The sequence below is a fragment of the Elephas maximus genome, chromosome 10 (genome assembly GCF_024166365.1).
Source record: "Elephas maximus indicus isolate mEleMax1 chromosome 10, mEleMax1 primary haplotype, whole genome shotgun sequence".
NCBI lineage: Eukaryota > Metazoa > Chordata > Mammalia > Proboscidea > Elephantidae > Elephas > Elephas maximus.
The window spans coordinates 105,300,407-105,326,441 of NC_064828.1; the positions used below are offsets into that span (position 1 = coordinate 105,300,407).

Sequence of the window (26,035 nt, forward strand, 5' to 3'; positions counted from 1 at the left end):
TGGTTAAGCGTTCAGCTGTTAACCAAAAGATCAGCAGTTTGAATCCACCAGCTGCTCCTTAGAAACTCTATGGGGCAGTTCTACTCTGTCCTATAGGGTTGTTATGAATTGAAATTGACTCTATGGCAATGGGTTTGGTTTTTTTGGTCTAATCTTTGCCTGAAAAGTGGACCTTGGGAGTGGCTTCAGTTCTGAGTTAGCAGTGTGTCTGGGGCCATAGTCTTGGGGGTTCTTTCAGTCTCTGTCAGACCAGTGACTCTGATCTATTTTTGTGAATTTGAATTTTGTTCTACATTTTTCTCCCATGGTCTCTAGGACTCTCTACTGTGATCCCTGTCAGAGAGGTCAGCAGTGGTAGTCAGGCACCATATAGTTCTTCTGGGATCAGTCTAGTGGAGGCTGTGGTTCATTAGTCCTTTGGACTAATATTTTCCTTGGGTCTTTGGTTTTCTTCATTCTCTTTTGCTCTTAACGTGATGGGACCAATAGATGTATCTTAGACAGCTGCTTGCAAACTTTTAAGACCTCAGACGCTACTCACCAATACAGGATGTAGAACATTTTATGGACTACGTTATGCCATTTGACTTAGATGTCCCCCAAGACCATGGTCCCCAGCCTTTAACCCCAGTGACTCAGTCCCTCAAGGTGTTTGGATGTGTCTAGGAAGCTTCTATGACTTTGCCTTGGTCGAGTTGTGCTGAATTCTCCTATATTGTGTGTTGTCTTTACCTTCACCAAAGTAATACTTGCCTACTATCTAGTTAGTGATTTCCCCTCCCCGTAGCTCCCCTCCCTCATATCCACCAAAGACTGTTTTTTTCTTTGTGTAAACCTTTTATTGGGTTTTTATAATAGTGGTCTCATACAATGTTTGTCTTTTTGTTATTAACTTATTTCACTCAGCGTAATAGCCTCCAGAATCATCCATGTTGTAAGATGTTTTGCAGATTCATCATTATTCTTTATCATTGCATAATATTCCATTGTATGTGTGAACCATAGTTTGTTTATCGGTTCATCTGCTGATGGGCACTTAGGTTGTTTCCATCTTTTTGCCGTTGTGAATAACGCTGCAATGAACACGGATGTGCATATGTCTATTCGAGTCACGGCTTTTACTTCTCTACGATATACTTCTAGGAGTGGGATTGCTGGATCGCATGGTATTTCTATTTCAAGCTTTTTAAGGAGGTGCCATATCATTTTCCACAGTGGCTGTACCATTTTACGTTCCCACCAGCAGTGCATGAGGGTTCCAATCTCCCTGCAGTGCTTAATATTTTTATATTGAAATTAAGTTACAGGTCACTCTCTATGACAAAATATCCACAATCGTATCCCAAGTTTACAGAAGCTGATGTACAATTTTAGGACAAACAAAGGTTGCATATTGTAATTTGGAAGGAACGGTGCACTTATTATCACTAAATGGTAGGGTCACTTTTATTAATATATGACATATTCTGGTTCTGCTTTCCCAAAATTTAATGATGTATTCCATGTGTAAAGTCAAGAGCAGTGAAGAGGGCAAAAAGACAGTTTCTTTCACTTCCATTTTTTAACGAGGAAGAGAGAAAAGATGGAATTGTTATTGCAATAAGCCAAAAAAAAAAAAAAAAACCCGTTGCCGTCAAGTCAGTTCTGACTCATGGTGACCCATGTGTTTGTTACAGAGTAGAACTGCTCATATAGGGTTTTGTTGGCTGTAATCTTTATGGAAGCAAATTGCCAGCCCTTTCTTCTACAGTGACCCTAGGTAGGTTCGAACTGCCAACCTTTAGGTTAGTAGCAGCGTATAAACAATTTGTGTCACCCAGGGACCTTCTTGTTATTGCTAGAGATAGGAAATTTGATCATAGTGGAAAGTTACAAAGAAATGTCAGGTAGTTCCTGCTTTGTTGTTTTATTAATGTTAACCTGAGTGGTTGGGAGTGAAAAATTCAATTAAAGATTTATAGATATTATATTTTGAGGACTCAACTGAGGGTAAGAATTCTGGGGTTGACAAATTGAAACATTTAATAAATAGAGAAGAACAAAACATATTAGAAACGGGGTCAAGGCTGTTGTGCTGAAGCGCACCATGGCAGGGTTTAGACAGAAGACGGTACACAGTCCAATCAACAAGCCGAGAGATTAAGTTTAGAAATGAAGTTGCCGAACTAGGACACAAACCAGAATATTTATATCCAGGTTGGGGGAGACACAGAAAACTGGACACAAAATCAGGATTGAAAGGGACAATAGAAGCTAAGAAGGATAAGAGAAATGCTATGGTTTAAAGCCCTTGGCTGAAATCATGTAGGGCTGTCAGCAGAAAGGTGAGTGCTTGAAGACCTTAAAATAAGGCTATACCTGAAAATGTTAAGGCTTACATTTCTCATACTGGCCAAAACTTAACTGCTTTGCAACTAGAACAGTTAGAGAGGTGAGAGATCATTCAAGCATGACAAAAAAAATTGAAATTAATAAAGATTGTTTTAAATTCTATAACTGCAATAAAAGCCAATGCCAGATATTTCATTCACTATATTTTCTTTAACAGCATAGGTCTTTTAAAAAAGTCAGGAACATTATATTATGTATATATGTCCTAGCTGAGCAGTAATCTACTCAGTGGGGAGAACTGAGAGCAAGATCTTTTTTAAGTTATTCATTTAATTAATCCATTTACTCTTAATATTAAAATCATTTTTAAAAGAATAGTGACTTCATTGTTTTCTAGAATATGCTGCATGCTTATTATAAGACTCTAAGCAATACAGATAATTAGAACAAGAAAATAAAAGAAATCACCCTGTTATGGATTGAATTATGTCCCCGCAAAATATGAGCTGTAAATCTAACCCCTATTTCTGTGATTATGATCCCATTTGGGAATGGGTTTTATTTGTTACGTTATTGAGATATGATTGGTGTAGGGAGTGTCTTAAATCAATCTCTTTTGAGATATAAGAGATACTAAACAAGCAAGTGAGAAGCAGAGGTGAGGGGAGAGAGATGCTAAACCACATGAAAATCGTCCAGAAGCAGAAACTTAGAAGAAATAAGGACCTTCCTCAAGAGCTGACAGAGAAAGAAAGCCTTCCCATAGAGTCAGCATCCTGAATTTGTACTTCTAGCCTCCTAACTGGAAACCTTGTTTGTTAAAGCCACCCATTTGTGGTATTTATGTTACAGAAACCCTAGATAACTAAGCCAATCCATACTCCGCAATCCATAAATTAATCATCATTAACGTTTGGTGAATACCATTCCATTAATCTCTTTATGCATATATAGAATTAGAGAAGATGGCAGATGGGTACATGAATAAATTCCTTCCTTCCATAAGTAATTACTGAGTGTCCATTGTTTGCCTGGTACTGTGCTAGGGATAAAATGGCAAACAAAAAGAGACAAGTTCCCTGTTTTCTTGGAGTTTACAGTTTTAAACATGTAACAAATGTAAATTTTCAATTGAGACAAGTGCTACAAAGAAAAGGTACATGGAGTCAGAAGAAGCTTCTTTAAAAAAAGGGCCACATGAACCAGAGACTACATCATCCTGAGACCAGAAGAACTAGATGGTGCCCGGCTACAACCAATGACTGCCCTGACAAAGAACACAACAGAGAACCCCTGAGGGAGCAGGAGAGCAGTGGCATGCAGACCCCAAATTCTCATAAGACCAGACTTAATGGTCTGACTGAGACTAGAAGGACCCCAGTGGTCATGGCCCCAGACCTTCTGTTGGCCCAGGACAGGAACCATTCCTGAAGCCAACTCTTCAGACATGGATTGGACTGGACAATGGGTTGGAGAGGGATGTTGGTAAGGAGTGAGCTTCCTGGATCAGGTGGACACTTGAGACTATGTTGGCATCTCCTGCCTGGTGGGGAGATGAGAGGGTAGAGGGGGTTAGAAGCTGGTGAAATGGACACAAAAGGAGAGAGTGGAGGGAGAGAGCGGGCTGTCTCATTAGGGGGAGAGTGATTGGGAGTGTGTAGCAAGGTGTATATGGGTTTTTGTGTGAGAGACTGACTTGATTTGTGAACTCTCAGTTAAAGCACAATAAAAAAAAAAAGAATTGGCTGTTGGAATTGGCAATGTGGAGATCATGGGTGATCTTGAAAAGAACTACTTCAGGGAACAAAAGTCTGATTTGTAGTGGAATGAAGATAAAACGGGAGGTGAAAAAGTAGCACCATCTACAATAAATTTGTTCCATAAATTTTGCTTTGAAAAGGAAAAGAGAAATAGGGAGTAGGGGAAAAATGAGATAAATGTGGGTTTTGCTTAAGATGGGGGATATTAAGGATATGTTTGTATGCTAACGGCTATGATCCAATAAGAAGGGAGACGATGATGCAGGAGAGAAAGGTGATAATTACAGGGATAAAGTAGGAGCAACATTCTTGAGATGGCTGGAGGAAACAGGGTCCAGGCACAAGGGATGAGGGGTGGCCTTTTACAGCAGCAGAGATATAACAGGCAAAAAGGCAAAGTATGTAAATGTGTATGCACGCAGGTTTTACAGGTGCAAGGATGAAGGAGCTCCTTGTGATCAGTCCTTATTTTCCCTGTGAAATATAAGACAAAGGCACAGCTGAGTGTCAGAAGGGAAAGAAGGTGATGTAGAGTGTTTTAGGAGTGGGGAAAGATGTGGTAAGGTCATTCTGGAGAGTGGGAAAATAAACATACCAGAGAAGAGCGAGGGTATTTCTGGGCAGTGCTTGATATCCACTTAAGATTTGTAATCATGAATTTAAAGCGAGACCAGTCAATGTGGTTTCAACATGAGGTCAATGTGTAACTTTTTTTCTAGGAATATTTTTCCCCTCCAGTTCAGAAGTGGAGAAGGTTTTAACTAGGTTTGGTGTTGGTCAGGCAAGGAGGGGAAAGAAGAGCAAGGAAGTTTCAGAAATATTTATAAGGATAGACTACGAAATTATAGTGAGGAAGGAAGAAAATGAGGATGTCGGGTAGCCATAAAAGTGGTAGGGACAATGGACTGAAGTCTCCACGAGATGAAGAAATATTGGAGTACTAGAGTAGAATGACAGAATAGGAGGTGATAGACAGAGTGTGAGATGCTTAGAGTGGAGATTTTGGAGATAATGCTGTTATTGGATATGACAAGCTCCAGAATGTAACAACAGAAATAAGATGGAAGGAAGATCATTGGAGGAGAGGAGGCCTTGAAACTGAGAAGCCAGGGTATTGGATGGGTCATCCATATGACTGGTAAATCCACCAAAAATAAGAACAAAAATCAAGGTGAACAGGAAAGCAGGGATCCAGAGGCTAAACTCATCAATGAATGAGTGTGGGTGATAGAGAGGTATGCTGGAAACCAAGGAGAGGTAGAGGGAGATAAAGTCTGAGTTCAAAGGAACTGGGACTTCTGAAGGAGAGGACAGGAATTAAGGAGTAGCCCCAAGGTGCAAGGACTATAACCTCATTCTTGGGTTCTGAGATACGTGGCATGTTAGAGGGCTGCAGGGGAAAGAATGATATCTGGGAATGGCCATTTTCCTCTTTATGACAAGAAAGTCAAGGGAATATTCAGGGAAAAGATAAGTGGCTGGGGGAGTTGGTTGATGACAGACTACAAATTCCAGTGAAAGCATTTAGGCAGATGGAGGAGGGTAGAAGTTTTAGGTCAAATTGGAAGTACAGAACTATATGGGATAGGGATATGGGATAAGTGACGTGGGAGGCTTAGGTTTCTGGAGATGGCTGATAACACTGGGATGACAATTAGGGTGGGAGATGTCTTCATAGAATCATAGAGGAGGAGGGTGGTTAATCCCAGACCCAACTGGAACACATGGATAACTGTTGCCACCAATAACTCCATGTGTTATGAAGGCAAGGGAGGATGAACAGAGGCCTCCTCAAAGAAAGTGCTAGCTTAGGCAACAGCATCTTCATACTGTTGGAGCTTCTTTTTTGCTTCTGTACCGTGGTGGCCAGCTGAGGAAAAGATGGTTTCACCTAAAGAACAGGTTGCTGAAACTGTTTCTTTTCTTGAGAGGTTTAGGCAGTCTGATGAATGTGATAGCAAGGGGCCGAGGCTGCCCCTTTGCTCCTACGACTCTCAGTTGTGTGGCATGAGGAGCTGAGAATGGCTCCTTTTCTTTGGCTCAAGGAAGTAAGGTAGGCATTGGTGTTTGGATAAAGGCAAGGGGGCTTAGGTCCTAGCCTGGGATCCACAGAACAAAGCAAGAAAAGAAGCTGAGTTTCCATCTGGGTTGACATAGGGTAGTAAAAAAAAAAAAAGTACAGGAGAGCATATAGAGGGAACAGATAGAGCTCATGACTAAGCTAATTCAACAGAAGCAGGCATTCAAAGCTAGAGGTAACTATGAGGTTGTAAGCTGCTCAGGAATTCAAAGAAACATGGGGCAAGACTGTGTCTATCCTTATAACAATGAACACGATTATAACCTATCACTCTGTAGTGTCATGGTAGGTCAAGTTCCATCTTTTTATTCTTCTTTAAAATTATGTTGGCTATTCATGGTGCCTCACTCTTCCATATGAATTTTCGGATTGGCTTGTCAATTTCTACATACACACACACAAAAAAACACTGCTATAATTTTTCTTGGAATTGCATTGAATTGAAAATTTGGAGAGAAGAAACATCTTTACAGTACTAGAAATTCCTGTGCATGAACATAAAATATATTAGCATTTATTTGGATCTTTTTTTTATAGCCTTCATTAGAGTTTTATAAATTTTCCACAAAAGGCCTTGCAACTCTTTTTTTTTTTTTTTTGGTTTATTCCTAGGTACCCTTTGGGTTTGTTACTTTATAAGTAGGATTTTAAAAATTATGACTTTGAATTCATTTTTGGTGGGATGGTTTTTATGTTTTGTTATTATATCACACAACCTTGTAGAACTCCCATATTTGCTCTGATAATTCTTCTGTAGATTACTTTCAATTTTTATATATGTAGCATATAAACTAGGAGCCCTGGTGGTGCAGCAGTTAAGTGCTCGGCTGCTAAACAAAAGGTTGGCTGTTCAAACCCAGCTAGCGGCTCCACAGAAGACATACCTGGCGATCTGTATAAAGAATCAGAAAATACAGCCTAGAAAAGAACACAGCCTAGAAAACCCTATAGAGCAGGTCTACTCTGTTACATGGGATCGCTATGGGTCAAAATCGACTCGACAGCACATAATGACAACAACAGCATATAAACTACATATAAACTTAGGATATACTTAGCATATTGCACATGCAAGTAAACAAGGTGACATGACAGAGAGTAAACTCAGGTACTTTCAGGAAACATTCACATTACACTATGACTATGCATTTAACTTCTACTGCCAGTTAAACATCACTGCTACAAAATACAAAATGCCACTTCCAACATTAAATAAAGCTATAAACTTACCATCAAATGTTGTATTCAAAACAAAGCCAAGCAATGCTACGTCATTGGCGCAGGGGCATTTTGTCACCTTGAGATCTATCACATGTGGATATAATGCACTGACGTTACTTTCTTCCATTATAAGCCCAAGATTCCACTGAAGAATAGGTTCTATGGAAACCAAGGTTAGGTGTTTAAATTGTGGTAGCACTCTTGAAAATAGAACATTATCACTTAAGGATTTTAAAGAAACTATTCTATAATTCAAATAATGGAGGTATTAATTACCTCATTTTTCACCAGTTAAAAACAGGTCATTTCTTATTTTCCAGAATAAAAGAAATGAAGTCTAAGTCCCCTTGATGGGGAACTGGCAAGACCACATTGCTGAAGAGCATATGGGATGGGAGATACTGTTGTGGCCATCTTTGTAAACTACAATTTGCCACAAGAACCATCCCTAGAAATGGAATCGCTTGATCATAGTGTATGTGCATTTATGGAGAACAACTTTTACTTCAAGAGCCCACACATTTTCTTTTTGTTTTCTTCCCCAATCCCATTGAAAAAGCAGTTTTGTTGTTGTTAGCTGCTGTTGAGTAGATTCCGACTCATGGCGACCCCATGTGTGCAGAGCAGAACTGTTCCACAGGGTTTCCAAGGCTGCGGCCTTTCAGAAGCAAATCACCAGGCCTGTTTTCTGAGGCACCTCTGGATGTGTTCAAACCGCCAATCTAGTAGTTGAGCATTTAACCATTAACACAACCCAGGGACTCGAAACAGCAGTAACCCATAGCACTTAACCATTAACACAACCCAGGGACTCAAAATAGCACTAACCCACGCTGTCAATTCAATTCCGACTCATGGTAACCCTCTAGGACAGAGTAGAACTGCCCCATAGAGTTTCCAAGGTTGTAAATCTTTACAGAAGCAGATTGCCACATTTTTTTCCTGCGGAGCTGCTGATGGTTTTGAACTGCCAACCTTGTGGTTAGCAGCAGAGCGCTTTAACCACTGAACCACCAGGGCTCCTCAAAACAGCAGTAACCAAAAAACCAAACCCAGGGCCGTTGAGCTGATTCCGACTCATAGTGACCCTATAGGACAGAATAGAACTGCACCATAGAGTTTCCAAAGAGCGCCTGGCGGATTTAAGCTGCTGACCCTTTGGTTAGCAGCCATACATGTAGCACTTAACCACTATGCCACCAGAGTTTCCAAAACAGCAGTAGATACACAAAAATGAGAATAAATCCAGAGTAGCATGGAGAACACGGAAGACAATGGTCCCTTCTCAAGAACTTAATCAGATGGGGCTTTACAAATTTTAAAACTTGAAATACTTTTCTTAGATATGCAAAGGGTTAGAGAGGGATAAAGTCAAATTTTCATGCATAAGGAAATAAGAGGACTTTTTTCTTTTGAGAAAACGAGGAAAGAGAGTGCAAAATCAGCCAGAGCAACCTGACAGAATACTGCACTCTGAATTTCAAAAACTGTCAAAGGACTTTTTAAAAACAGAGATAACTAACAATCCATTTTTTAGCTGTTTAAATTCCCTCCGTCTCCCCCAAACTTTCAAGAACATCTGCTATAAATCCAGACTAAGTGATTTTTTTTTCTTCGTTTTGTGCAAAGCCAAAAAAGGAGCTAAGTTTCCACCTAGGTTAACATAGTGTAGTACAAGGAGAGCATAGAGGGGAAAGAGACCCAATATATATAAGTAAACTGACTCAGCAGTAAGTTGTTCAGGAATTCAAAGAAATTTGGGGCAAGACGCCAGACTTTCCAGCGCACAGGATGTGTGCAGGCCATCCATACGCTGACCTTAGAGAACAGGGAGATTTGAGCTTATATCCGGTACATGATTGTATTGAATTGAGACTGCCTCTTAACTAGTTTTTTTTTTTTTCTTAACTTATGCAGGAGCTCCTTACAATCAGGGACTGTACATTTAGGGTTTTAAGATTGCTTTTAAGAGGGAGCAATTAAAATTTTGATTGCTGCTGAGAAGCTAAAAAGGAGTCAGAAAAGCGAGCAATATGAAGGTCACTGGTGACTGTATGTTTTCTCCTCATCTTCAGGATTTCAGTAAGTGATACAATCATCCACTTGATTGCTCAAATAAGAATTTATTCCTTGATACCTTTACACCCAAACTACCAGGAAGTCGTATCAGCCCTACTCCCAGAATGTACCCTTAAGGCTTATAGTTCTCACCATCTTGACTGTTAATGACACAGCCCAGTGACCCCAGACCATTTCCTGATTGGAGTATTGCAACAGCCTCCCAAATAATTCCCTTTACTCCATTCTTGCCATCCTTCCCCAAGAGTTAATTCTCTACCCAGCAGCCAAAGTGATCTTTTTATAAAGCATAAATCAGAATTTACCACTCTCCTGCTTAAAATGCTTTTCACTGTAACTAGAATAAAATCCACACTCTTTCCCATGGTTGATGTGATCTGTACTGAGTTTCTCCAAACTCAGTACATGCCACTCTGTCTGTCAGTTACTATGCTTCAGCAACAACTCCTTTCAGTTCCTCAAACAGATCAGTCTCATTCCTGCATCTGGAACCTTTAACATCTACAAATCTGTGAAGCTCTTTGCTACCTCAGGACTTCTGTACCTTCCAAATAAATGTAAATCAAAATTTTAATGCAGTGCAGAGTATCTGGGGTCCATCTATATATGTAAATGATTCATATTTCAGATATTTAAAAAAAATGAAATAATGGTTTTACACTGGTATTTTGGTACCCAAAAGTAGCATAAGCAAACCCAACCCACTGCCATTGAGTTGAATTCCGACTCACAGGGACCCTACAGGACAGAGTAGAACTGCCCCCTAGGGTTACCAAGGCTGTAAATCTTTACGGGAGCAGATCCCATATCTTCCTCCTGAGGAGCGGCTGGTGGGTAGCCTTTATGGTTAGCAGCTGGACACTTTAACCACTGTGCTACCAGAAAAAATTTTTTTTTTTTTTTTATGCATAGGATATCAAAATATTAGAATTCCAAAAAAAGGGTACGGCAATTATTGTTGAACAATTGGCCCGCTATTTTTTTTTAATTTTGAAAGCTATGAAAAAATTGGAAAGTACTTTGTCAATTTTGTTTCAGATATTTTAAAAACATTAAAGAAATAAAACAATACAGATATGATTAAAGACACCTCTGCTCCCCTCCATAATCCCATTCCTAAATTCTCCCCAAATGCAACCAGCATCATGAAATTTTTGTGTATATTTCTAATCCATGTTTTAATATTTTACTGAATATATACGTATCAATGAACAGTGCATATACCTAAATTTTATATAAATGCTCTCCTACTCTATTCTGTGACTTGATTTTTTTCACTCAATGTTTCTGAGTTCTTTCTGTTCTTGACGATCTGTTTGGGTCTCCTTCCTTCATTTTAACAGAATGTACCAACATTAGTGTTTTCCCCTGCTGGTGGATACTTGGGACGTTTCCAGTTTTTTCGTTATAACAAATAATGCTGCACTAAATAGACTTGTACGTGTCCTCTGGGTCACATATGCAAGCATTTCTCTACGGGAGCTCTCAACCATCCCTTAAAAACAGAATCACCTCTCAAGATGATTTTTTTTAAAACTACAGGTGTCTTGTACCACCCTCTAAAGATCTGATTTTAATTGGTATATGGTGGGATTAGGCATCATTACTTTTTTTAAAGCTCTCCAAGTGATTCTTTCCAGAAAATGCAATATATTTATTTATTTTTACTCTATATTTTACATAGCATCATATCAAAGTAGGGGACAAAGAATAAAAAATAAAAAGGAAAGTAAGGATAAATCCAAGATCCAGGATTGATGATCAAGAAAATTCATGCTATAGTGCTATAAAAAAACACAGGTGATCCAAAAATTGGGCTATAAATTTCCTATCAGAAAATTGAAAATGAGAAGCCTAGCCAGTTACATCACTCAGTGTTCATAAGCTTAAAACAATCAATTTCTTATGGAAAAAAAAAAACTGTTCTAAGACAAAACTGAATTTTTCCTTGCAGCCCTCACAAATAAGATCGTGATGCAATGAACAAAGTCTTCTATAACATCTTTATAGAAGATGCAAACACTAACTTTATAAAGCCATTGTTTGTAATGATCCCTAATATGGCCACAGTAGAAGTATATTTCCATATTTCCATACCAGTCTTTGCAGACCTCTGTTGGGTAGTGCAAATCGTTAAGCGCTTGACTACTAGCTGAAGGGTTGGCCGTTCAAACCCAGCCAGTGGTGCCTTGGAAGACAGGCCTGTCGATATGCTTCTGAAAGTTCATGACCTTGAAATACCTATGGAGCAGTTCTACTCTGTACACATGGGGTCACCATGAGTCAGAATCAGTTCCATGGCAGCTAACAACAACAAAAACATTAGCAATTACTCACATGTATTTAACTGATTTTTTTTTTTTTTTAATTGTTATCAGACTGTGAATTCTTCAAGGGTCATGGTCATCTCTTATTATTTTTTTAATCACAATGACTTAGGACAGGGTCTAGCATATAGTAGGTGTCAAAGTTTGCTGAAAGAATATATGGATTCCTTTTTATCTGCTGACTTTTACCTCGAACAGTATCCAATAGAGTTCCTTCAGTAGTATAAATATTTAATCCGTGATGTAAACTAATCCTTACTAGCCATTCTTCTACTGCTGTAATATCTGTTTAAAAACAAAAGGGACACAATCAGCTATTTTTTATGTCATATTGGTTAAATTCAAGGCAATGTGAACATTACCAACAATTATCTATCGTTTTCCAAACATTTTGACTGCATATGTAAGGTTTTCCACATTTTCCCTGTAAACATTTTGCTGATAAAATAATGAAAAAGAAATTATGAAGTGATTTTACCACCACAGCAGTGAATCCAGGTAACAATATTTTGGATCATACTTTTTCTCCTAGGAGTTATTGTGGCTTGATAAAAAACAAATTATGACACTTCATGTCAAGTGATATAATATTTCAAAGTGGGCTGTGATTAACTAAAACGTATGGTATAAACCCTAAGGAAACTACTAAAAAAATGTTAAGGTTTATATAATAGGCCAATAGTGGAGACAAAACGGAATTATAAAAAATAATGAATCTGAATGAAGACAATGAAAGAGAAAAAAATAAAACAGAGAGATGGAACATTTTTTTTTTGTGTGTGCTTTAGGTGAAAGTTTACAGCTCAAGTTAGTTTCTCATACAAAAATTTATACACACATTGTTATGTGAGCCTAGTTGCTATCACTATAATGTGACCACACATTCCTCCTTTCCATCCCGGATTTCCCGTGTCCATTCAACCAACTCCTATCCCTTTCTGCCCTCTCATCTCACCTCCGGACAGGAGCGGTCCATTTAGCCTTGTGTATCTACTTGGACTAAGAAACACACTCTTCATGAGTATCATTTTATATCTTATAGTCTAGTCTATTCTTTGTCTGAAAAGTTGGTTCTGGGTTAACAGAGAGTCCGGGGGCTGTGTCTTCTGGGGTTCCTCTAGTCTCAGTCAGACTGTTAAGTCTGATCTTTTTACTAGAATTTGAGTTCTGCACCTCACTTATCTCCTGCTCCGTCAGGGAGTCTCTGTTGTGTTCCCTGTCAGGGCGGTCATTGGTGGTAGCCAGGCACCATCTAGTTTTTCTGGTCTCAGGCTGATGGAGTTTCTGGTTTATGTGGCCCCTTTTATCTCTTGGGCTAATATTTTCCTTGTTTCTTTGGTGTTCTTCATTCTCCTTTGCTCCAGGTGGGTTGGGATCAATTGACGCATCAAGTAAAAGGATGAAAAAGACGTATCACGCAAACACTAGTCAAAAGAAAGATGGTGGAGCCCTCGTGCACAGTGGTTAAGAGCTTGGCTGCTGACCAAAAGGTTGGCAGTTCAAATCCACCAGCTGCTCCTTGGAAACCCTATGGGGCAGTTCCACTCTGTCCTATAGGGTCGCTATGAGTTGGAGTTGACTTGACAGCAATGGGTTTGGTTTTTTTGGTTTTGATATCAATTTAACCACAGCCAAAGGACATTGCAGAACAAGGTAATTACCAGAGATAAAGAGAAGCAATATATAATGATAAAGGGCTCAATTCACAAAAAGGTATGAAAAAAGCTAGCAGGGACCCTGAGCGAAGAGCACAGGAAGACAACTTCATGGAATTCCCAAAAGGAGACAGAAAAACTGGGTAGATAAATCTGGAGTGAAGCAAGGTGAGCAGGACATGAACAAGATCTAAGAAGGGAAAGCACAAGAAGGTGGGTGAGAGCCCCAGGATCCTGACGACCACAGAGCAGAGAGGGAAACAGGAACCAGAGACAGGACCACTCACTAGTGGTAGTCCACGGCCATTAGGGTGGGTGGCACACACAGAGTAGTAGATCCATAGAGTGTCAGCAGGTGGTCCCCCACCCAACGACTCCAGGCAGCCCCTCCCTCCCCCACATTTGGTCAGGGCCAGGTCCCAATGGCTGGCTGTAGCCTACATGGACTGTCCAGGCACCCATGCCCAGTGGCCAAAGGAGCGCACTTCCCCTCTTCCTCATCCTCCTGGTAACCAAGAATATGAGCCTCTCCCCTGCCACCCTACCCACCCAGAGACCATGGTTTAAACCCCTTCTTACCCACCAACCAGCCCTGCCCCACTCCCAACTGGCAATGTACACCTGTCCCACCAATCACCCCCTTACCTGCTGCCCCACTCATCTGGGGACAGGCAGCACACACTCCTGTGCCACTTGGCTGATGACTGGCAGTGGCACGTGCCCACCTCACCCACTGTCACCACCATCCTGCCCACAAGACAAGTGGCAATGTGCATTCTTGTGCCACCGAACAGACAACAGACATCAGACAACAACCTGAGATAGAGACACATGACAGCTTCACCCAGATACCAACCCAGATAAAGACGTCATAGAAGTAAAATAAAGCTACTAAACTGACTACAGAGAACCAAAGGTGTTAAGCTGTAAATGATGACAACTTCAAAACAAAAGGGGGAAATAAAAGGTGTAGTTATAGAGCTTCCATATGGAGAGGAAGTCAAGGTGATTCCAAGATATAACAGGCTGTTTTAAATTTAAGAGGATAAAGGAAAACTTCTGGGTAACTACAAACAAAATTAATAAATCTACTCACCAATTCATAAGGGAAAGATGTGGCAGTCTGCTTCCATAAATATTTACAGGCTTGGAAACCCTATGAGGCAGTTCTACTCTGTCCTATAGGGTCACTATAAGTTGGAATCGACTCGACGGTAGTGGGTTTTTGGTTTGGTACTCACCAAAATAAAGAAGAAAAAAATAAAAAAGACTCAGTAAACAAACAAAAAACGATTGATAGAAAAAGAAAATCCATACACAAAAAGAACAGTGAAGAAAATTAAGAGGAACAAAGAAAATGTTAACACTACAAAATGTGTAACAAAATGACAGCAATGAATTCATACCCCCACTACGCCACCAGTGAATTCATACCTATTGCTAATCACACTGAATGTAAATGGGTTAAATGCACCAGTTAAGAGACAGAGTGGCAGAATGGCAAAAAAACATGACCCACCAATATGTTGCCTACAAGAGACATACCTTAGACACAAAGACATAAATAAGTTAAAAAATCAAAGGATGGGAAAAATGTATCAAGCAGATAAGTAACCAAAAGAGAGTAAGATAGCCATAATAATTTCAGATAAAATAGACTTTAAATAAAAATCCATTATAAAAGACAAAGAAAGGATCAATTCACCAAGAAGGCATAACAATAATAGATATTTATCCACCCAATGAAAGAGCTCCAAACAACATAAAACAAACTAACAGAATTGAAAAGAGAAGTAGACAGTTCTACGATAATAGTAGGAGACTTTAACACACCACCTTTGAAGATGGACAGAACGCCTAGAAAGAAAAGCAGTAAAGATACAGAAGATCTAAATGACACAATCAGCCAACTTGACCTCATAGATATATACAGAACACACTGGCCAACAGCAGCACAGTATGCATTCTTCTCCAAACGTACACAGATCATTCTCTAGCCCACGAAGCAAGCTTCTATAAGTTCAAAAACATCAACATGATACAAAGCATCTTCTCTAACCATACAAAAAAGAGAAAGATTGCAAATCAATTATCTAAAGTTGGGATTGGTAAACTTATTCTAGAATGCGCCAGCTAGTAAATATTTTGGGCTTTGTGGACCATACAGTTCTGTCACACTATAATCCTGCCATTCTAGCATGAAAACTGGCTTAGAAAACAAATAAATGAATGTGGCTGTATTCTAGTAAAACTTCATTTACAAAAACAGGCAGAGGGCCAGATTTGGCCTGCAAGCTGTAGTTTGCCAACCCTTGATATAAATGTTCCCAACTTAAGTAATTAAAAAAAAAAGCAAATTAAATCCAAAGTAGGACAAGATGAAGAGTGGAAATCAATGAAATGAGGAAAAGAAAAACGATATACACAATCAATGAAACCAGATGTTTCTTTGAAAAGATCAATAACATCGATGAACTTCTAGTCAGGTTAATCAAGAAGAAGAATAGATACAAATAACTAATTTAGAGATGAAAAAGGAGACAGCACTACAGACCCTACAGATATTAAAAGGATAATAAGGGAATATCACAAACAATTCTATGCCCATAAATTCAACAATTTACATGAAATAAACAAGTTCCTTGGAAGACACAAACTGCCAAAGCTCACTCGAGAAGAAACAGACAACTTGGATAGTCATATATATTTAATTTGCAGTTAAAATTCTTCGCAGAAAGAAAACTCCAGACCCACATGTCTTCACTGGAGAATTCCACCAAACATTTAAGGAAGAGATGATGTTAAAAAATGTAGAAAAGAAGAGAACTTGTCCCAACTCATTTTATGAGGGCAGCATTACCTGGATACCAAAATGAGATAAAGACATCACAAGAAAATCAAACTACGGACTGAAAACCTATAGCCAAATGAATCCAACAATATATAAAAAGGATAATACATCATCATAGCCAAGTGTTATTTATCCTTGATTGCAAAGCTGCTTCACTATTCAAAGATGAGTCAGATGTAATTCACCATATCAACAGGCTAAAGAAGAAAATTCTTATAATCATTTCAATAGAGGCAGTAAGAGCATTTAACAAAATCTGACACCAATTCATGATAAAATTTTTTTTTTTAAATCAGCCTGTAGGAGTAGAAGGCAACTTCCTCAGTCTGATAAGGCGCATCTAGAAAACTGAGTGGTGAAAGACAATGTTTTCCTTAAAATTGAAAGCAAGGCAAAGCTGCCCTCTCTTACCATTCCTAATCAGAATTGTACTGAAGATCCTAGCCAGTGGTAGGCAAGAAAAAGAAATTAAATGAATACATATTGGAAAGGAAGAAATAAGATTGTGTCTATCCCTAGATGCATAATTCTCCAGCAGTACATCGACAGCGAACTGCCAGAAATTCAAGCCGGAGTCAGAAGCGTATGTGGAATGAGGGATATCATTGCCTGTGTCAGGTGGATCTTGGCTGAAAGCAGAGAATACTAGAAAGATGTTTACCTGTGTTTTATTGGCTATGCAAAGGCATTAGACTGTGTGGATCATAACAAATTATGGATAACATTGGGAAGAATTGGAATTCCAGAACACTTAATTGTGCTCATGTGGAGCCTGTACATAGATCAAGAGGCAGTTGTTCAAACAGAACAAGGGGATACTGGGTGGTTCAAAGTCAGGAAAGATGTGTGTCAGGGTTGTATCCTTTCACCATACTTACTCAATTTGTATGTGGAGTAAATGATTCAAGAAGCTGGACTATATGAAGAAGAATGCAGCATAAAGATTGGTGGAAGACTCGTTAATGCCAGGGTGTGCCTTGAAAGTGAAGATGGCGAAACTTCGTCTCATGTACTTTGGACATATTATCAGGAGGGATAAGTCCCTAGAGAAGGACACCATGTTTGGTAGGGTTGAGGGGCTGTGAAAAAGAGGAAGACCCTTGACGAGATGGATTGACGTAGTGGCTGTAACAATAGGCTCAAACATAGCAAGATTGTGAGGATGGTGCAGGACTGGGCAGTGTTTTGTTCTGTTGTACATAGGGTCACTACGAGTTGGAACCTACTCAACAGCACCTAACAACAACAATGAACATAAGGGCAATTTAATTTAAACGAAGGATAATATAAATATTATATGCGTAAGAACAATCTACCTATAAAAAAAAAATTTTTATAATAGGGTTTAATTCCAGTTAAATTGGAATTTAAGATAAACAACAAATAAGTTTTAATATAAGTATGTCCCAAATATTACATGAGACATGTACATGGAACAATATTACATAGAACAACAAATAATTTTTTAATAACATTTGTTTTTCTTTTTTATAACTGGCAACCCAGGTTTATAGGGAAAATAATTAATTTAGATTACTCTTACCTGTGTTTTTTGTGATGTCTTCTCTGGGGATATTAATCAACCAGTAAACTCGATCACTGAACTTGAATAAAAAAGAAATCAGAAAACAATGATTTTACTATGCTAACAGCAACACTCATTTTGGTATATTTTATTCTATATTAAAAAAAAGAAAATTAAAAAAAATATCCAATTATCATGCAACGTATCCTGGAATAATTTGTCTTCTTTTAAGGGCTACTTACTCATTGATTATTTTTTTCGTATAGCCCTATGTATTCCAGAAAGCCTTACCATATCTTACAAAGATGTATGTGATACAAGATGATGACAAATTTAAAATAGACCAGGAGAAATGCGGAAAAGTCAATTAATGTGAAAAAAAACTGAGGCCAATAAGAAGTTGTTATCAAAGTTCATGCAAGAATATTGAAAGGGAATAATTGTCTGACATTCAATAGGAGGCCTTTCTTGATGAAGAAAAGTCCAAATGCTCACTTCAGTGATGGTTTGTAATGCTGTAAATGGCAAGAGGGTTTTGATGTTTTAATACACTGGCACTGTCCTAGTTTACTGTGATTTTATCATAAACTGGTATCTCTGGGTTTGGAAAAATCCTTGCTCAGCCTCTTCTGCCCCACTCTTCTACACTATTCTTCATCTATCATAGTTTCACACTTGCCATTTTCCAAAATCACCTGGGTTCAATTCATTTATGAACACTTCCCAGACTTAACAGTTTGGATAAACATATTTACTCCACTAAGTAATGGGAGAAAAGGAAAAAAAAAAGGAGAAAATACTCAAGAACAACTAAATTAAATAAATCAAAATTAAAAAGTAATTTATATATGGCACTTCAAACATCTGTTCATGCTGACTATGTATTAGCTAAAGTATAATAGTATTAATAATCATAAACAGCTAAGTGCTAAATATATATTCGACCACCGGGAGAAAAAAAGATACTTTCTTAGAATGGAAGGAAATGAGGAGATGACTTCAATGCTCCTAACAGTTTAGTTTTTGCATAGTAGATGTTGAGTGGGCAGAAGGATGAATTCCAGGAAAGGAAGAAATCAATGTTAATTGATAGAAATAGAATGTGTGAGGTCAGTGAATGCAGGCAAGTATGTACAGGTCACCTGGACTTAAGGAAAGACAGCAAAATACAAAGGGGAAAATTGAATATTTATGTTTAGAACACAGACGCTGAGGCCAGGCTGCCTGGGTTTGAATCCTGCTTAATCTAATCCTACCTGTGTGATACCAATACTACCTACTTCCTAGAGTTATTGTGAATATTAAATGAAATCAGGTTAAGCACTAAGAATAGTGATTGACATTCAATAACTGTTAGCTATTGTTGTAGTTGCTGTTGTTATGCTGAGAAAACCAACAATATGAGCTGACAATCAGTTAAGAGTTTCATCAAATGAACTGCCAGTTGCCCTGGTAATGGTTTTCATTCTCCCAATTATGACATTATAACGAGGAGAGGGGAAACACACACATGGCGTGTTTTGTTAGCACAGCTCTCTCTTTTCTTACCATTGCTTATGTCCACCCTGATAGGATGGATAATCCCCAGAATGGGAAGGGAGGAAATAGAAAAGGAACATAACAGCAGGCATTCAATAAAGATTGCATATGACAATTCTATTTGTTAGTACAGATACAAAAAATTCTCATTACAAGTTAACAAGTAGAATTCAAGAGTACATTAAAATAATATATCTGACTAAGTTAAAGAAATAAAGGCTAGTACTATACTAGAAAATCTTTTAAATCATTAACAATGCTAAAAGATCAAAACAGGAAAACCATTTATAATTATTTACACAGATCCTGAAAAGGCATCAGACAAAATTCAACATTCAATTATCTTTTAAAAAATTATTACTAGAAATAGATGAAACATTCTTAACAGGAAATAAACTATGTTCAGCTTGCAAGTCAACAATATGCTTAATGGGGAACACTAGAAGTATTTTTATTAAGGTCAGGAATAAATTTATTACAACTATAATTCAATATTATTGTGGAGTTGCTAGCCAATGCAATTCCTTCTCAAGAGAATCAGCTGAATTTATTAGAAAATTCAGTAAGGTTGCTGGGACAAAATTAATGATCAAAAGTTAGCAGATCTGTTATATTTAAACAACAACTGGCTGGAAGATATAACTCCATTTTATGAGTTTATTGCAGTGAAAAAAAGATGAGGTATCAAGAAAAAGAGAGAACTAAATTTGCAAGATCTATACGAAGAAACTTTAAAAGACTAGAGACACACACAAAAAGGGACTAACAAATATAAAAGTACATGTTCTTTGATAGGAATTTCAACATCATAAAACTGTCAATTTTCCCTACATTAACTTACGCTCAACATTATTTTAAACAGACGAGTTACTTCTAAAGAGTAGTACTGTGAAGCACTGGTACATGGATATACAGACAAATCAAGGAAACGTACTAGAAAGTCCAATGATAAGCTCAGACGCAAGCAGGAATTAAGTATGTGATTAAGGAGATATTTCAAATAAAAGGAGAAATAGATAACTCAGTAAATCATGTTGGAAAAACTTAATAGCCATAGGAAAAAAAAAGTCAGCTCTCTACCTCATACTACAACAAAAATAAATTCCAAATGGATCAAAAATATTAAAACAATAAAATTTTCAAAGAAAACATGGGAATACTTTTAATTATATCTTGGCATGGTAAAGCCCCTCTATGATACTGATCCCAGACTGCACAATATTCTTCATGGAAAAAAAGCACCATATATAAAGTCAAAATACAAATAATGAACTAGAAAAAATATTTAGACACACATCACAAAGAGCTAATGTTTTTAATATACAAAGAATTCTTACAAAAACAAGTCTAGTAGAAAAATGAACAAAAGCAGACAGTTCACAAAAAAGAAGATATAAATATCTTAAGCATATGAGAAGATGCTTAACCTCTTTAATCACAAGAGAATGGAAAGTCGTGTACTATATGACACTATTTCACACCCTATATATTGGCAAAGTTCAAAAAGTTATGCAACATATTTTTTGGTGAAGGTGTGGGAAAAAGTACTCTCATACATCATTGGCATGTGTGTAAATTGTAATGGAGGACAATTTGGCAGTATCTATCAAAATCTTAAGTGCATTTACACTTTTACTCAGAAATTTTACTATTAGGAATGTAGTCTACATTATCTTCACCTATGCATGGAATAAAATATGCTCCAGGATATTATTACATCATTTTTTGTAACGGCATAAGACTGGAAACAAAATGCTCCTCAGTTATGTATAATAATATAGCCACATAATGGAATACTACCCAGCCAAGCTCAGGTAACAGAAAGTTGAAGCACTACTGGTTTGATGTGTCAAAGGACAGAGTCTGGGGTTGAAAGAACATTTGGGAATTTAAGGAGAAAATTCTAGGGGCAAGGGAACTGCAAACAGAGTGAGCCCTAAAATCTACCAATAAACTTTGCCCAAATTCTTGGGCAACACAAGTACAAAGGAGATCCTCCAGAGGGGTCAGATTAAAAAAAAAAAAATCCACAGTGGAAGCTGAAAGAACTGAGCAGAGACACAGCTGCTGAAGCTACAGGTCAGAGAGTTTGCAGTTCAAGCCAAAGCAAGTTATTCACCTTTTAGAACAACAATAACAAACCCTCAGAAGACCATACAGAATCCAGAGTTGCTACAGCTAACTATTTTCAATGTCCAATTTTCCACCAAAACTGACAAGACAGAAGAAACAGAAAAGTGTAATCCCTACTTAGGAAAAAAGGTAGAAATAAACAGCCTCAAAGTGAGTCCAGAGAGCAAAGACTTGAGAGGAGCTATGTACACAGATTTAAGAAGAATTTTGTCCTAATGAGTAAAGGATAGGGATTCTCAACATAGAAATGAAAATAAAAATAAAACCAAATGGTAAGAGTAAAGCTGAAAAGTTTAATCTTTGAAATGAAGTATTCACTAGGTGGGATCAATAACAAATCCGAGATTGCCAAAGAAAGATTAAGTGAATTTGAAGATCCATTCTGGTTGCCATGGAGTTGACTCTGACTCATGGTGACCCTATGTGTGTCAGAGTAGAACTGTGCTTCATAGGGTCTTCAGTGCCTGATTTTTTGGAATTAGATCTCAGGCCTTTCTTCCGAGGTGCCTCTGGGTAAGACTCAATCCTCCAACATTTTGGTTAGCAGCCAAGCATGTTAACTGTTTGTACCACCCAGAGATGAACTTGAAAATACAGCAATTGAAATCATCCAATCTGAAAGATGGAGAAAAGACATGAGGGATAATACCATGTGTTCCAACATGTTCATAATTGGAGCTCCAACAGGATAAGAGACACAGAAAACAGCAGAATTTTTTTTTTGGAAGTAATAATGGCCAATTAGGTATTCTTTATCTTATGAATAAAACAAGTTCAGGAAAGTGGTAGGATACAAGATCAATACACAAAAATCAATTGTATTTCTATACACTTATGATGAATAATATGCAAATGAAATTAAGAAAACAATTAAAAATGGAGAAAGGATATGAATAGACATTTCTCCAAGGAAGATACACAAATGACAGTAAGCACATGAAAAGGCGCTCCATATCATTAGTCATCCGAAAAATGCAAATCAAAACCCTAATGAGACCCCACTTCACACCCATGAGAATGGCTCAAATAAAAAGATCATAATGACTCTCGGTGAGGAAGTGGAGACACGGAACCATCTTAAATTGTTAGTGGCAAGGTAAAATGATGGGGCCACTTTGGAAAACAAACTGACAGTTCTTCAAAGAGTTAAACATAGAGTTACCATAAGACCTATCTGCATACTCAAGAGAAATGAAAACATATTTCCAAACAAAAATTTGTACATGAATGTTCATAGAAGTATTGTTCATAATAGCTAAAAAGTGGATACATCTCAAATTTCCATCAGCTGAATAATGGATAAATAAAATGTGATATCCAAAATGTGATAGAGCCATACAATGGAATATCATTCATCAATAAAAAGAAATGAAGTCCTGATATATGCTACAACATAGATGGACCTTGAAAACATGCTAAATGAAAGAAGCCAGTTATAAAAGACTACATAGGATTTCATTTATATGAAATATCCAGAAAAAGCAATTTTTTTTTTATAGAGACAGAAAGTAGATTAGAGGTTGCCTAGGTCTGGGAGTGGAATTGGGGGAATTTTTTTTAGCTAAAAGGTCTTTTTTTTTTAGCTAAAAGGTCTGGGCTTTCTTTTTGGAGTGATAAAATGTTCTAAAATTGATTGTGGTGATGGTTGCACAACTCTGTGAATGTGCTAATAAAAACCATTGATTGTATACTTTAAAAGGGTAGATTGATATGTGAATTATATCTCAATAAAGATTTTACAAAAAAAAAAAAAAAATGAAGGGGAAAGAAAGGCATTTTCAGAGGAGGAAAATCCAGAGAATTCATTGCCAGTAGACCTGAACTATAAAACATGCTAAAAGAAGTTCTTCAGGCTGAAGAGAAATCACAGCAGATGGCAATTTGTATTGACAGAAAAGAATGAAGAGAAGTGGAAACAGTAAATATGTAGGTAAATAGTAAGAAACCATATGTATTTCTTTCATTTTTTCCCTTAATTTCTCTAGAAGACATATGACTACTTAAAGCAAAACACTGGATTGTTAGGTTTAAGACATATATAGACGCAATACTGTGAACTAGCTCTTTTTAAAAACCATGTCCTATAAGGGAGAGTATCCTTCTTGTTAATAACATATCACAGAATAAAATAAAATGTAATTACCAAAGTTAAATTAAAGTGGAAGATGCCAGTATATGTACTATTTATGATTTCCAAACTGGGAGCAAGTCCTCCTGATGTAAACACGCTTAGAATTCCCCTTGAAGCAACCTCATCTTCAATTTGGAAAAAACACTGGATTTCCTTTATGGAACAGAAAACAGAACAAGTAGTAACAATTAATTTGGTGGAGAGAAGAATATGATACTAATCTAAAAGTGAAGAAAAATTTGTGGAAAGTAGATGCTGCTAAAGACTGTTATTTTTAATAATTTTGATCTCTAGCTAGGAAAAAAAAAATCTTTCAGAACTCAGTAGCCTATTATGTTAATATCATGATAGCTTTCGACTGAATCATTAAAACAATCTTTTCTGTCACAGAAATAGGTATAAAGTTATTATGTTTAGTAAACAAAGAATCAAACTGCATGCTATCACATGCAGAAATTCCCATTTTTCTAAATCATTATTTTGTGTCTAAATAATAAGGGAAGCAAATGTATAAAGCAAAATTCTCTTTACTGCATTTTATTGGATATTTTCCAGTTTTGAGAAGATATATAAAAATGTAACAATAAAAAAATGGTGGCTTTTACTGAAAACCAACATGAAACAGGTAAGAGTTTTATCTCTTTAGTTCTAGTGGTTAAGATCACTTTGGGCAAATTACCTACCTGAGCTTTAGTTTCTGTATCTACAAAATGGAGAAACACATTCATTCCAGAAATATGTGCTAGGCCATTACTATCAGTCAGGTGCTGGGGATATAAAAGTGAACAAAACACAAAAATCCCCCCTCCTCATGGAACTTACATTTTATTGGAGGTTGGCAAGGAGGTAGACTAAATGGATGAAATTTGTAGATGGATGAATGGATAGATAAAAAAATAGAACAAAGAAAATTATAAGAATAAAACCATAGAAGGGAAATCTGGAGTACTGGGGTCAGGGAGGGGAGCTGTAATTTGGAATAGGGTTGTCAGGAAAGGACAATAATAGCACTTACCTTACAGAAGAGTAAATGTGAGGATTAAATGTCACAATGAACAAAACACTTTGAACAATGCCTGATACACATAAATACTTGATAAATACTAGGTATTATTACTACTAATACTTCTACTAGAACTGTGACATCACAACTAGCCAAAAAGTGGGCTATAATTCCCTTTTTAAGAGGACAAAACAGAGGGTCAAAGAGGTTAGGTAGCACACAGACCAGAAGTGGCAGGAGACATCAGCTTTGCAGGTCGGTCTTCCTCCAAAGCCTATTCTTTTCCCAGAATATATAATCACAAATATAACATAAAAGGCACTTTTGACTTAATGGGCATGCATTTCACAATTGACGTAAGTAAAAAACTAAATACATGTTGGTATATTAAAAGGAACTGGGGACTAAGTCAAAGTGGATTTGGGGATAAATGCATTTGTTCTCATGGGGTGTTTTTCATTGTTTTTATTATACTTATCATAGATTTTTGGGCAATCTGTATATTTTTATTTACTATGTTTTTGTTGGCATTTGCCACATGGCTGTCTTAACGGTATTTTTAATTTTGTTGTTGTTTGTTGTCTCCTGTTATTTGAATCAAAGGAATCAAGTTTTTCCTTACCCAGAGTGACAACTGCAATGTGGTATTTGTCATAAAAGGAAAAGATTTTTTCTCAAGGTCATGTGAGGTAACTTTCTTTCTCTAACAGGCCACATCTGTCAAACTTCAGAAGTATAAATCAGTCCCATAAAAAAAAAAAAAAATGAAAATCCTTACAGCTGACTTTTTTTTTTTTTTAAATGGGAAGGAAGCATAATTTTTTTCAAAAACTGAGCAAAAATACCTAGGGTACTCAATGGCTAAATAAAATATTTTACCTGATCCACGGAATAAAAAGGACATAAAAGATTATTATTTACAATGAAACCCATGAGAGCTGAAACTCGCCGGTACTGCCTTGTTTTTCCGGGTCTTGGAGTCTTACCACTTTTCTATTACTCCTTTTAATGGAAAATATTTGAGTTTTCCTTCTCTGACAGGCTCCGGCTTTTTCAGGTTTTACTGAATATAGAATTTCCCCTCCCCAAGTCTGAAAACAGTAGAAGGTATTTGAAAATATGTAGTACAGTGGTGGTATTGGTTTTACACATGGACTTAAAAGGACTTTGAAGGGTCAGTAGTACATACTATTATTGGACCTTACCAGGTGAGATGAGGAAAGGTACAACTTGAATATTTCATTCTTTTTGGGGAACTCTTCACTTGAACAAGCAAAGTATCTCTCCATTTGACCTAAAATAATACAGAAACATATATGTTTTAGGTCATCAATAGAACTTCCATTGAAAGACTCATATTTTAAAAACTGACCAAGTATTTTTAAAGGAATAAGCATTAT

The 26,035-nt window shown here is 37.2% G+C and overlaps 1 protein-coding gene across 1 annotated transcript in view; it reads right to left on the minus strand.

Annotated features, from left to right (window-relative positions):
- The window catches only part of CATSPERB (cation channel sperm associated auxiliary subunit beta), a 147,151-nt gene that overhangs the window by 84,563 nt on the left and 36,553 nt on the right, over nt 1-26,035 (minus strand). The window contains exons 4-8 of the mRNA XM_049897973.1: nt 25,841-25,929; nt 23,645-23,785; nt 17,848-17,908; nt 11,988-12,083; nt 7,402-7,551 (exon numbers count right to left, since the gene is read on the minus strand). Coding sequence (XP_049753930.1) covers nt 7,402-7,551; nt 11,988-12,083; nt 17,848-17,908; nt 23,645-23,785; nt 25,841-25,929 — 537 coding nt within the window. The remainder of the gene's footprint in view (nt 1-7,401; nt 7,552-11,987; nt 12,084-17,847; nt 17,909-23,644; nt 23,786-25,840; nt 25,930-26,035) is intronic.